Genomic DNA, 14,122 nt, shown 5'->3' with positions numbered 1-14,122 from the left:
ATCTAAACAGAGCGTAGCAGCTGATACGGTGCTATGCCCTGGTCTATAACCAGACTGGTGCCATCTAAAAGGAGCGTAGCAGCTGATACGGTGCTATGTCCTGGTCTATAACCAGACTGGTGCCATCTCTAAAAGGAGCGTAGCAGCTGATACGGTGCTATGTCCTGGTCTATAACCAGACTGGTGCCATCTAAAAGGAGCGTAGCAGCTGATACGGTGCTATGTCCTGGTCTATAACCAGACTGGTGCCATCTAAAAGGAGCGTAGCAGCTGATACGGTGCTATGTCCTGGTCTATAACCAGACTGGTGCCATCTAAAAGGAGCGTAGCAGCTGATACGGTGCTATGTCCTGGTCTATAACCAGACTGGTGCCATCTAAAAGGAGCGTAGCAGCTGATACGGTGCTATGTCCTGGTCTATAACCAGACTGGTGCCATCTAAAAGGAGTGTAGCAGCTGATACGGTGCTATGTCCTGGTCTATAACCAGACTGGTGCCATCTAAAAGGAGCGTAGCAGCTGATACGGTGCTATGTCCTGGTCTATAACCAGACTGGTGCCATCTCTAAAAGGAGCGTAGCAGCTGATACGGTGCTATGTCCTGGTCTATAACCAGACTGGTGCCATCTAAAAGGAGCGTAGCAGCTGATACGGTGCTATGTCCTGGTCTATAACCAGACTGGTGCCATCTAAAAGGAGCGTAGCAGCTGATACGGTGCTATGTCCTGGTCTATAACCAGACTGGTGCCATCTAAAAGGAGCGTAGCAGCTGATACGGTGCTATGTCCTGGTCTATAACCAGACTGGTGCCATCTAAAAGGAGCGTAGCAGCTGATATGGTGCCCTATCCGGGTCTAAAACCAGACTGGTGCACGTTTAAGAATAGAGTGAGAAGTTAAAGTTCTTAGCTGCGAGTTGGCCAGGGATTCTAAAACTTTGGAAAGGAAAGATTATTTGGAAATTGGATGGTAGTTATCCAAGTCAGAAGGATTTAAAGCCCAGAACCATGGTAGTTATCCAAGTCAGAAGGATTTAAAGCCCAGAACCACGGTAGTTATCCAAGTCAGAAGGATTTAAAGCCCAGAACCATGGTAGTTATCCAAGTCAGAAGGATTTAAAGCCCAGAACCATGGTAGTTATCCGAGTCAGAAGGATTTAAAGCCCAGAACCACGGTAGTTATCCGAGTCAGAAGGATTTAAAGCCCAGAACCATGTTAGTTATCCAAGTCAGAAGGATTTAAAGCCCAGAACCACGGTAGTTATCCGAGTCAGAAGGATTTAAAGCCCAGAACCACGGTAGTTATCCGAGTCAGAAGGATTTAAAGCCCAGAACCATGTTAGTTATCCAAGTCAGAAGGATTTAAAGCCCAGAACCACGGTAGTTATCCAAGTCAGAAGGATTTAAAGCCCAGAACCATGGTAGTTATCCGAGTCAGAAGGATTTAAAGCCCAGAACCACGGTAGTTATCCGAGTCAGAAGGATTTAAAGCCCAGAACCACGGTAGTTATCCGAGTCAGAAGGATTTAAAGCCCAGAACCATGTTAGTTATCCAAGTCAGAAGGATTTAAAGCCCAGAACCATGTTAGTTATCCAAGTCAGAAGGATTTAAAGCCCAGAACCATGTTAGTTATCCAAGTCAGAAGGATTTAAAGCCCAGAACCACGGTAGTTATCCAAGTCAGAAGGATTTAAAGCCCAGAACCACGGTAGTTATCCAAGTCAGAAGGATTTAAAGCCCAGAACCATGGTAGTTATCCAAGTCAGAAGGATTTAAAGCCCAGAACCATGGTAGTTATCCAAGTCAGAAGGATTTAAAGCCCAGAACCATGGTAGTTATCCAAGTCAGAAGGATTTAAAGCCCAGAATAATGGTAGTTATCCGAGTCAGAAGGATTTAAAGCCCAGAACCATGTTAGTTATCCAAGTCAGAAGGATTTAAAGCCCAGAACCATGTTAGTTATCCAAGTCAGAAGGATTTAAAGCCCAGAATAATGGTAGTTATCCAAGTCAGAAGGATTGAAAGCCCAGAACCATGTTAGTTATCCAAGTCAGAAGGATTTAAAGCCCAGAACCATGGTAGTTATCCAAGTCAGAAGGATTTAAAGCCCAGAACCATAGTAGTTATCCAAGTCAGAAGGATTTAAAGCCCAGAACCATAGTAGTTATCCAAGTCAGAAGGATTTAAAGCCCAGAACCATAGTAGTTATCCAAGTCAGAAGGATTTAAAGCCCAGAACCATAGTAGTTATCCAAATCAGAAGGATTTAAAGCCCAGAACCACGTGTATGAGGTGTATACTTATGTTTCAACGTAGATATGTTTAAGACGGCCAAGAAACACAATATGGGTCAGTGGTTCTGCAATAAGTGGCGCAGAGAGCTGCAGTAAGAACGGATCAAGTGAATCAGCCTCTTTTTTTGATTGTTTATCATCAATCTTTTAGCAAAACCCTTAATACATCATAGACATCAAATGGTTGAAATGGAAATAAAGTCTGTGAGTCTGTTACTGCATCATTCTGTACAATCTGTTTCAGAGGTGACTAAAGGACTCCCTCTAGTGGAATCGGATGCATTTTCAGAGACTATCCTTTCAGACAGGTGGTCAGCTGAAGCAAAATGGTTATTAAAAGCACCACACATTTCCGTTTAGTCTAGAATGGGACCAGATGCTGTAAAACCCTGCTCGGGCAACGAGGGTGGTGGAGTTTTGTTTTAAAGATTTCAATAAATTGGCTGGATTACCACCACTCTCTGATACACAATTCAAGAAATTGGTCGATTTAAAAAAAAAAAAATATTTTCTACCCAGAGATGGACACATTTCTCAAATGTCTGGAGTACTGCCAATCAGATGTGGAATCAGTCAGTCGAGCCTTAGCCCAAGCTACATTTCTTTCTCAGACAGTTCATGCGTGAACCAAGGATTAGATCTATCTTTTACCCTTAGCGTTTTGTAAGGCTAATGTTTATCTGCAACAGAGTTAAACAGGGAAATAAAACAATTAAGGGCCTTATCCGTATCAGTGAAAGCTGACACAACCCACCAATCACACAACCCACCAATCACTCGACCCACCAATCACACAACCCACCAATCACACAACCCACCAATCACACAACCCACCAATCACTCGACCCACCAATCACTCAGCCCACCAATCACACAACCCACCAATCACTCGACCCACCAATCACTCAACCCACCAATCACACAACCCCAGCTCAGTCCAAAGGAAATTACTCATTAAAATTCCCCAAAATGATCTTTGTAATAATACGTGAGCGATAATTAGGGAGCTTAATGTCTCTTATGCAGGCAACGGGACAATGGTCACTGAACTCATTAGAAAATATCCCATTGGCTGTGAACTTATTTAGAATATCTAAAAAATATTATTCTATGAGATAAGTCAATGCATTAATGTCTGGCAGGTTTTTTTCTTCTCTCTAATCCTCTCCTCTCTCTCCTTCTCTCTCCCTCCCCTTCTTTCACCCCCTCCTCCCTCTCTCTTTCTTCTCTCTCTTTTTCCCTCATTCTTTCTCTCTCTATTCTCTAATCCCCCTCTCTCTCTCCCCTCCCTCCCTCCCTCCCTCCCTCCCTCCCTCTCTGTGCCTCCCGTGCCCCCCCGCACCTCTCTGATTCAGAGGGGTTGGGGTTAAATGCGGAAGACACATTTCAGTTGCATGCATTCAGTTGTACAACTGACTAGGTATCCCCCTCTCCTTCCCCCCTCTCTCTTTGCATCCTCTTTATCCTCCCTCTTCTCTTCTTCCACCCCCTCTCTCTCTCCCCCTCTCTCTCTCCCCCCTCTCTCTCCCCCTCTCTCTCTCCCCCTCTCTCTCTTCTGTTCATTATTTTCCTCTCTCCTTCCCAGCTTCATGAGGTGTCACCTGGATGGCTATAAATAAATCCTAAGTGGTTTTTAAATGGGGCTTTTCTTCATTCTTCTGATTTGTTTTCTACTCAACCAAACTAGGACAAAACGGACAGTAAAGTAGTCTAGAACCTTTCGTTCATTTAGCAACTGTATCAAAATATATTTTATAGACCGTATTGTAAAAATCCATACCGGAAAGTGGATCCATACTGGGCATTAATATGGAGTTGGGCTCTTTTGATGCTATTACAGCCTCCAGTCTTCTGGGAAGGCTTTTCACTAGATGTTGGAACATTGCTTCGGGGACTTGCTTCCATTCAGCCACGAGCATTAGTGAGGTCAGGCACTGATGTTGGGCGATTAGACCTGGTTTGCAGTCTGCGTTCCAATTCATCCCAAAGGTGTTTGATGGGGTTGAGGTCAGGGCTCTGTTATGTTCTTCCACACCAATCTCAAGAAACCATTTCTCTATGTACCTCGCTTTGTGCACAGGGGCATTGTCATGCTGAAACAGGAAAGGGCCTTCCTCAAACTGTTGCCACAAAGTTGGAAGCATAGAATCGTCTAGAATGTCATTGTATGCTGTAGCGTTAAGGTTTCCCTTCACTGGAACTAAGGAGCCTGAACCATGAAAAACAGCCCCAACCAACTTTACAGTTGGTATGCATCGGGGCAGGTAGCGTTCTCCTGGCATCCGCCAAACCCAGATTCGTCCGTCGTACTGCCAGATGGTGAAGCGTTATTCATCACTCCAGAGAACGAGTTTCCACTGCTCCAGAGTCCAATGGTGGCGAGCTTTACACCACTCCAGCCGGCGCTTGGCATTGCGCATAGTGGTCTTAGGCTTGTGTGCGGCTGCTCGGCCATGGAAACCCATTAAATGAAGCTCGTGACGAAGAGTTATCATGCTGACGTTGCTTCCAGAGGCAGTTTGGAACTCTGTAGAGTGTACCCCCTGTATATAGCCTCCACATTGACTCTGTACCGGTACCCCCTGTATATAGCCTCCACATTGACTCTGTACCGGTACCCCCTGTATATAGCCTCCACATTGACTCTGTACCGGTACCCCCTGTATATAGCCTCCACATTGACTCTGTACCGGTACCCCCTGTATATAGCCTCCACATTGACTCTGTACCGGTACCCCCTGTATATAGCCTCCACATTGACTCTGTACCGGTACCCCCTGTATATAGCCTCCACATTGACTCTGTACCGGTACCCCCCTGTATATAGCCTCCACATTGACTCTGTACCGGTACCCCCTGTATATAGCCTCCACATTGACTCTGTACCGTAATACCCTGTATATAGCCTCCACATTGACTCTGTACCGTAATACCCTGTGTATAGCCTCCACATTGACTCTGTACCGTAATACCCTGTGTATAGCCTCCACGTTGACTCTGTACCGTAATACCCTGTGTATATAGCCCCACTATTGTTATTCACTGATGCTCTTTAATCAAATAAGATTTGTAGTGTACAATTAAAAGACGATGTATTGCCCAGCCCTTATCCTGTACTGTGTGTTTTAGATGTAATATTCATCTGTTTAACTGACACATCCAGAGAAAACACTCGTGCTGCTAGGCAACCACTGGACACAAAGTCCTTGAATTATCCATGGACACAGTCCTGAAGGCAGTCAGGCTCATTCATAACACTAGGAGAGAGAGAGAGACTGTTTCAATGTTGCTACTATTCATAACACAGAGAGAGAGAGAGAGAGAGAGAGGGACTGTTTCAATGTTGCTACTATTCATAACACAGAGAGAGAGAGAGAGAGAGGGACTGTTTCAATGTTGCTACTATTCATAACACAGAGAGAGAGAGAGAGAGAGAGGGACTGTTTCAATGTTGCTACTATTCATAACACACACAGAGAGAGAGAGAGAGAGAGAGAGAGAGAGGGACTGTTTCAATGTTCCTACTATTCACAACACTGGGGGGGGGGGGAGGAGGAGAGAGAAAGAGACTGTTTCAATGTTCCTACTATAGCTGATTACATCAAGTACAAAATAACACGTAGCCTAATATTCAATATTAAACATAATGGCAGTAATTGTTTTGTCTGTATGGCCCAGCCCAGGATTACCTCTATTACAAAAGCACAACAGGAAAAAGCATCATGTTTTCTCCTTGTGAGGGAAAAGGTTTTCCTTTTACAGTGTAATTGGTGGTGTTGGGCTATAGATGGTCGTGCAGTAAGCAAACATATATATTAATGTTGGGATTAGCATACAGATTCAGCAGTGGTGTAGTGGAGGCTATACGCCGTATACCCACTTCATTTTCAATGGGCATAGCGTATACTTCTTAATCCCCACAATGCATATCACAGTAGTGTAGTGGAGGTAAACACTGTATCAATTAATACGGTTGATGGAACAAATCAGAATGTTTTAGCTTGAAATGCTGCTAAACTATTTTTTTCTTCACATTTTTAGCCGCAGCAATGTGCCGGGAAAACACAGTTTCATGGACAGAGATGGAAATATCTGTTAGAATATAGAATGAGGGGAGATCTAAAGATGCAACAACTATCATGGGATGCTAATATGACTGGGATTATCAACAACTATCATGGGATGCTAATATGACTGGGATTATCAACAACTATCATGGGTTGCTAATATGACTGGGATTATCAACAACTATCATGGGATGCTAATATGACTGGGATTATCAACAACTATCATGGGATGCTATTATGACTAGGATGCTAATATGACTAGGATTATCAACAACTATCATGGGATGCTAATATGACTGGGATTATCAACAACTATCATGGGTTGCTAATATGACTGGGATTATCAACAACTATCATGGGTTGCTAATATGACTGGGATTATCAACAACTATCATGGGATGCTAATATGACTGGGATTATCAACAACTATCATGGGATGCTAATATGACTGGGATTATCAACAACTATCATGGGTTGTTAATATGACTGGGATTATCAACAACTATCATGGGATGCTAATATGACTGGGATTATCAACAACTATCATGGGATGCTAATATGACTGGGATTATCAACAACTATCATGGGTTGTTAATATGACTGGGATTATCAACAACTATCATGGGATGCTAATATGACTGGGATTATCAACAACTATCATGGGTTGTTAATATGACTGGGATTATCAACAACTATCATGGGATGCTAATATGACTGGGATTATCAACAACTATCATGGGTTGTTAATATGACTGGGATTATCAACAACTATCATGGGATGCTAATATGACTGGGATAATCAGCTATCATGGGTTGCTAATATGACTGGGATAATCAGCTATCATGGGATGCTAATATGACTGGGATTATCAACAACTATCATGGGTTGTTAATATGACTAGGATAATGCCTTTAACTGCTTGACAATGAAAGAAAGTTGATATGAAAACCAATAGAACAGGAAGTCTTTAGGAGGAAGTCTTTATAAAAAACTGGCTTCGCGTTTCTTTTTCCTCCCCAATTTCATGGTTTCCAATTGACTCAAACCCAAAATCTCTAGTGGCACAGCTAGCACTGCGATGCTGTGCCTTAGACCGCTGCGCCACTCGGGAGGCCAGGTTTCGAGGTTCTATTGTGGGATTTTGTCCAAGTTTCAAACAATTAAGGAAAAGGAAAAATATAGCGACGCTAATAATGGGCCTGACCTTCTTCTGGTTGGTGGAAAACATTTCCCAAAAACCTTCTCAGTTAAAGGTTAACTAGATACAAAGAATCCTCTGCCTACCTGGCAGAATGATATCATGATTATTTGCATCAATCCGGTAGCCATTTTGTTTTGCATACTCCATCTCATGTGCGCTACAGGAACGCCACTAACCAAACAACAATATTAGGTGCCTGCACACTTGAATAAAAAAACGTTGATTTTCCCAGAAGTCAAAAGTGGTCTCCTGATGTGGTTTAAGCGTTGTTATGGACTTAGAACATCACTATTTTTCTATCAAATAAAGTGTGACTTTGAGAGTAAAAACCTGAAGGGGAAACAAAACAACAAATGGCTACTGGATTGAAATCTGTGACCTGTGAATTTGTGACTCAGTTGACAGCCTCATTTAGATCAGAACATATGAGCCTCCTCAGAACTGGGAGGATGATGTCATAGTGAATAGACCAGTGGATTACACAATGGGCCTCATCTACTCTCTCCTACCAAGCAAAACAGCAGTAACTTCACATTTTGATCAAAAATAAGTTACTGACATATTTTTTTTAATTAAAAAAAAATATATATATATATATTAGATGTCTTCTTTATCATGTGGACAAATTCCCTGTGTTTTGTTCTGGAGAAAATGGGAGGTCATGTCTGCAGTAACTACAAAAAGTTCCAGTGAAACCAAGGAGGAAAGCAGTAACTACTAACAGTAACTACTATCACTCATGTCAGTTACTGCCTTTTACCTTGGTGGCACCAAGCTTTGGGCTGCAGTGTCTATGATGTACCTTTTTTTTTTTGTTGTTGTATTTTTTGATTTGTTCTTTGCTGATACAAGTATCAAACTATATGAAACTGACAGCTACATACGAATGCATTTATGAACACAAGTTTGTTTAAAAATGTATTTTTAAAATCGTAATGGAAACGTATTCCATTGGGTGTACCAAGCAAGAAGGCAGTAACTGCTGTCTAGGGTCAAAGGTCAGGTCAGGGTCAATATGAATAAAATATTACCTCATAGTAAGACAACAGTGATCTGCCTACAACTCATTTGTCTGCACAATGAGCAGTTACTGCCATTTTTGTTTGGTAGGGGCAGTACTGTTAGACTAGGCTACTTAGATATAATACTGTCCTGGCCAAATACATTATCTTCATATTAAAGGGATGTGTTGGGATGTTGTCGATGAGGCCCTTTTATCGACTTCCCTAGAGTCAGATGAACTTATGGATAGCATCTCCAGTACGAAGGATGTTAAAGGTAGTTTTGCGAGCCAACGCTAACTAGTGTTAGCACAATAACAGGAAGTTAGCAATTGCGCTAGCACTAGTTAGCAACTTAATTCAAACCGCACATAGAAACAAATAAAATGGTATCCACGAGTTAATCTTGACTCTGTGGAAAGTAAATAAAGGAACTCATTGACAATATCCTGAAGTATCCGTTTTAACCGGTGGTGTTTGCACCAGTCACATCCACAGAAGCAGAAACTATTAATGGCAAGAACAAACACAGTAATGTACTGCTGCTCTGGTAGAGAGCACTGTGACACACACACACCAGTCCACCTCTACATTTGGTATGGCTGTTTTCTAATTGGGTATCTGGTCTTGTGTGTGCGTGCAGTACCAGTCAAAAGTTTGGACACACCTACACATTCAAGGGTTTTTCTTTATTTTCATTATTTTCTACATTGTAGAATAATAGTGAAGACATCAAAACTGAAATAACACATATGGAATCATGTTGTAACCAAAAAAAGTGTTAAACAAATCAAAATATATTTTAGATTCTTCAAAGTAGCCACCCTTTTCCTTGACAACTTTGCACATTCTTGGCATTCTCTCAACCAGCTTCGTGAGGTAGTCACCTGGAATGCTTTTCTAACAGTCATGCTTTTCCAACAGTTACCACATATGCTGAGCACTTGTTGGGTTGAGGTCAGGTGACTGTGGAGGCCAGGTTATGTGATGCAGCACTCCATCACTCTCCTTCTTGGTCAAATAGCCCTTTACACAGTTTTGAGGTGTGTTTTGGGTCATTGAAAAACAAATGATAGTCCCACTAAGCGCAAATCAGATGGGATGGCGTATCACTGCAGAATGCTGTTGTAGCCATGCTGGTTAAGTGTGTCTAGAATTCTAAATAAATCACAGACCGTGTCCCCAGCAAAGCACCATCACACCTCCTCCTCCATGCTTCACGGTGGGAACCACACATGCGGAGATAATCCGTTCACCTACTCTGCGTCTCACAAAGACACGGCGGTTGGAACCAAAAATCTCATCAAACCAAATGACAGATTTCCACTGGTCTAATGTCCATTGCTCGTGTTTCTTGGCCCAAGCAAGTCTCTTCTTCTTATTGGTGTCCTTTAGTAGTGGTTTCTAGACAGCAATTTGACCATGAAGGCCTGATTCACGTAGTCTCCTCTGAACAGTTGATGTTGAGATGCGTCTGTTACTTTAACTCTGTGAAGCATTTATTTGGGCTGCAATCTGAGGTGCAGTTAACTCTAATGAACTTATCCTCTGCAGCAGAGGTAACTCTGGGTCTTCCTTTCCTGTGGCGGTCCTCATGAGAGCCAGTTTCATCATAGCGCTTGATGGGTTTTGCGACTGCACTTGAAGAAACTTTCAAAGTTCTTGACATTTTCTGCATTGACTGACCTTCATGTCTTAAAGTAATGATGGACTGTCATTTCTCTTTGCTTATTTGAGCTGTTTTTGTCATAATATGGACTTGGTCTTTTACCAAATAAGACTATCTTCTGTATACCAACCCTACCTTGTCACAACACAACTGATTGGCTCAAATACATTAAGAAAGAAAGAAATTCCACATATTAACTTTTAACAAGACACACCTGTTAATTGAAATGCATTCCAGGTGACTACCTCATGAAGCTGGTTGAGAGAATGCCAAGAGTGTGCAAAGCTGTGATCAAGGCAAAGGGTGGCTACTTTGAAGAATCTCAAACATAAAATATATTTTGATTCCATATGTGTTATTTCATAGTTTTGATGTCTTCACTATTATTCTACAATGTAGAAAATAATGAAAATAAAGAAAAACCCTTGAATGTGTAGGTGTGTCCAAACTTTTGACTGGTACTATAGGTTTGTGTAGGACCCGTTTTGGACAGTTTCCCAGACCAAGATCAACCGTTTCCTGGACAAAAAAACCCACCCCTCTTTAAATCTAGAACTAAACTTAAACTTGGTTCATACAGTGGAAGTAAGCCTATAGTCTATCCATGGTTGAATCCACACAGTCCAACCGTCAACTAAAGCTCTGAATGTTGAAACGCTAACACCAGTTGAACTGTACTGTATGTATATTACTATCAACAGTTCTATGTCTATCCACCATGTAGTCATGTTGTCTTGTTCTATGTGATTTTAAGTACCAAAACATCACCTGAAGCCCTGAATATTGGAATTCCAACACCCGTTGTGTTTATTAACTATGTCCATGGTGTGTTGTTTCAAAGCGATAAAGTATGACGCTGCGAAGGAGGAGCGTTACCAGCAGGAGGCGAAGCAGAAGGAGCTGCAGCGCATTGAAGACGCGCTACTGATGGCTGCTCGCAGAGGTGAGGAGACGGGAGTTAAACTAGTGGGCTGACATCACAGAGGGGAGGAGACGGGAGTTAAACTAGTGGACTGACATCACAGAGGGGAGGAGACGGGAGTTAAACTAGTGGACTGACATCAGAGAGGTGAGGAGACGGGAGTTAAACTAGTGACATCACAGAGGGGAGGAGACGGGAGTTAAACTAGTGACATCACAGAGGTGAGGAGACGGGAGTTAAACTAGTGACATCACAGAGGGGAGGAGACGGGAGTTAAACTAGTGACATCACAGAGGGGAGGAGACGGGAGTTAAACTAGTGACATTACAGAGGGGAGGAGACGGGAGTTAAACTAGTGACATCACAGAGGTGAGGAGACGGGAGTTAAACTAGTGGACTGACATCACAGAGGGGAGGAGACTGGAGTTAAACTACTGCTCTCTCTCTCTACTGTTTACCTTCTCCTGCTGATGGTGTATTTAATCTGACCACTGCTCTCTCTCTCTACTGTTTACCTTGTCCTGCTGATGGTGTATTTAATCTGACCACTACTCTCTCTCTCTACCGTTTACCTTGTCCTGCTGATGGTGTATTTAATCTGACCACTGCTCTCTCTCTCTACTGTTTACCTTGTGCTGCTGATGGTGTATTTAATCTGACCACTGCTCTCTCTCTCTACTGTTTACCTTGTCCTGCTGATGGTGTATTTAATCTGACCACTACTCCCTCTCTCTACTGTTTACCTTGTCCTGCTGATGGTGTATTTAATCTGACCACTGCTCTCTCTCTCTACTGTTTACCTTGTGCTGCTGATGGTGTATTTAATCTGACCACTGCTCTCTCTCTCTACTGTTTACCCTGTGCTGCTGATGGTGTATTTAATCTGACCACTGCTCTCTCTCTCTACTGTTTACCCTGTGCTGCTCACCTCACGGGACACGTAGACTCTCAGACGGGAGAGCTGCTGTTTAATCTGGAAAGTGTTGTGTATAAGGAGCCTCAGCATGGTAGGTTCTGTTCTGTAGTGGACCAGCCAGGTATTAGGTTCTGTTCTGTAGTGGACCAGCCAGGTATTAGGTTCTGTTCTGTACTGTAGTGGACCAGCCAGGTATTAGGTTCTGTTCTGTAGGGGACCAGCCAGGTATTAGGTTCTGTTCTGTAGTGGACCAGCCAGGATTTAGGTTCTGTTCTGTAGTGGACCCAGCCAGGTATTAGGTTCTGTTCTGTAGTGGACCAGCCAGGTATTAGGTTCTGTTCTGTAGTGGACCATCCAGGCATTAGGTTCTGTTCTGTAGTGGACCAGCCAGGTATTAGGTTATGTTCTGTAGTGGACCAGCCAGGTATTAGGTTCTGTTCTGTTCTGTAGTGGACCAGCCAGGTATTAGGTTCTGTTCTGTTCTGTAGTGGACCAGCCAGGCATTAGGTTCTGTTCTGTACTGTAGTGGACCAGCCAGGCATTAGGTTCTGTACTGTAGTGGACCAGCCAGGTATTAGGTTCTGTTCTGTAGTGGACCAGCCAGGTATTAGGTTCTGTTCTGTAATGGACCAGCCAGGTATTAGGTTCTGTTCTGTAGTGGACCAGCCAGGTATTAGGTTGTGTACTGTAGTGGACCAGTCAGGTTTTAGGTTCTGTTCTGTTCTGTAGTGGACCAGCCAGGTATTAGGTTCTGTTCTGTTCTGTAGTGGACCAGCCAGGCATTAGGTTCTGTTCTGTTCTGTAATGGACCAGCCAGGTATTAGGTTCTGTACTGTAGTGGACCAGCCAGGCATTAGGTTCTGTTCTGTTCTGTAGTGGACCAGCCAGGCATTAGCTTCTGTTCTGTAGTGGACCAGCCAGGTATTAGGTTCTGTTCTGTTCTGTAGTGGACCAGCCAGGCATTAGGTTCTGTTCTGTAGTGGACCAGCCAGGCATTATGTTCTGTTCTGTAGTGGACCAGCCAGGTATTAGGTTCTGTTCTGTAGTGGACCAGCCAGGTATTAGGTTCTGTTCTGTAGTGGACCTGCCAGGTATTAGGTTCTGTTCTGTAGTGGACCAGCCAGGCATTAGGTTCTGTTCTGTACTGTAGTGGACCAGCCAGGCATTAGGTTCTGTTCTGTAGTGGACCAGCCAGGTATTAGGTTCTGTTCTGTAGTGGACCAGCCAGGTATTAGGTTCTGTTCTGTAGTGGACCAGCCAGGCATTAGGTTCTGTTCTGTAGTGGACCAGCCAGGCATTAGGTTCTGTTCTGTAGTGGACCAGCCAGGTGTTAGGTTCTGTAGTGTAGTGGACCAGCCAGGTATTAGGTTCTGTTCTGTAGTGGACCAGCCAGGTATTAGGTTCTGTAGTGTAGTGGACCAGCCAGGTATTAGGTTCTGTTCTGTAGTGGACCAGCCAGGCATTAGGTTCTGTTCTGTAGTGGACCAGCCAGGTATTAGGTTCTGTTCTGTTCTGTAGTGGACCAGCCAGGTATTAGGTTCTGTTCTGTTCTGTAGTGGACCAGCCAGGCATTAGGTTCTGTTCTGTAGTGGACCAGCCAGGCATTAGGTTCTGTTCTGTACTGTAGTGGACCAGCCAGGCATTAGGTTCTGTTCTGTAGTGGACCAGCCAGGTATTAGGTTCTGTTCTGTAGTGGACCAGCCAGGTATTAGGTTCTGTTCTGTAGTGGACCTGCCAGGTATTAGGTTCTGTTCTGTAGTGGACCAGCCAGGCATTAGGTTCTGTTCTGTACTGTAGTGGACCAGCCAGACATTAGGTTCTGTTCTGTAGTGGACCAGCCAGGTATTAGGTTCTGTTCTGTAGTGGACCAGCCAGGCATTAGGTTCTGTTCTTTTCTGTAGTGGACCAGCCAGGCATTAGGTTCTGTTCTGTAGTGGACCAGCCAGGTGTTAGGTTCTGTAGTGTAGTGGACCAGCCAGGTATTAGGTTCTGTTCTGTAGTGGACCAGCCAGGTATTAGGTTCTGTTCTGTAGTGGACCAGCCAGGTATTAGGTTC

General features: G+C 43.5%; 1 protein-coding gene across 1 annotated transcript in view; it reads left to right on the top strand.

The window, feature by feature from the left end:
• Window positions 1–14,122, top strand: part of LOC115202538 (vacuolar protein sorting-associated protein 13C-like) — a 166,543-nt gene that overhangs the window by 30,733 nt on the left and 121,688 nt on the right. The window contains exons 5-6 of the mRNA XM_029766662.1: window positions 11,070–11,171; window positions 12,095–12,157. Coding sequence (XP_029622522.1) covers window positions 11,070–11,171; window positions 12,095–12,157 — 165 coding nt within the window. The remainder of the gene's footprint in view (window positions 1–11,069; window positions 11,172–12,094; window positions 12,158–14,122) is intronic.

This window comes from Salmo trutta, chromosome 12, assembly GCF_901001165.1.
Source record: "Salmo trutta chromosome 12, fSalTru1.1, whole genome shotgun sequence".
NCBI classification, from domain to species: domain Eukaryota; kingdom Metazoa; phylum Chordata; class Actinopteri; order Salmoniformes; family Salmonidae; genus Salmo; species Salmo trutta.
The sequence above is the reverse complement of the archived record's forward strand: the minus strand, read 5'-3'. Positions and strand labels throughout refer to the sequence as shown.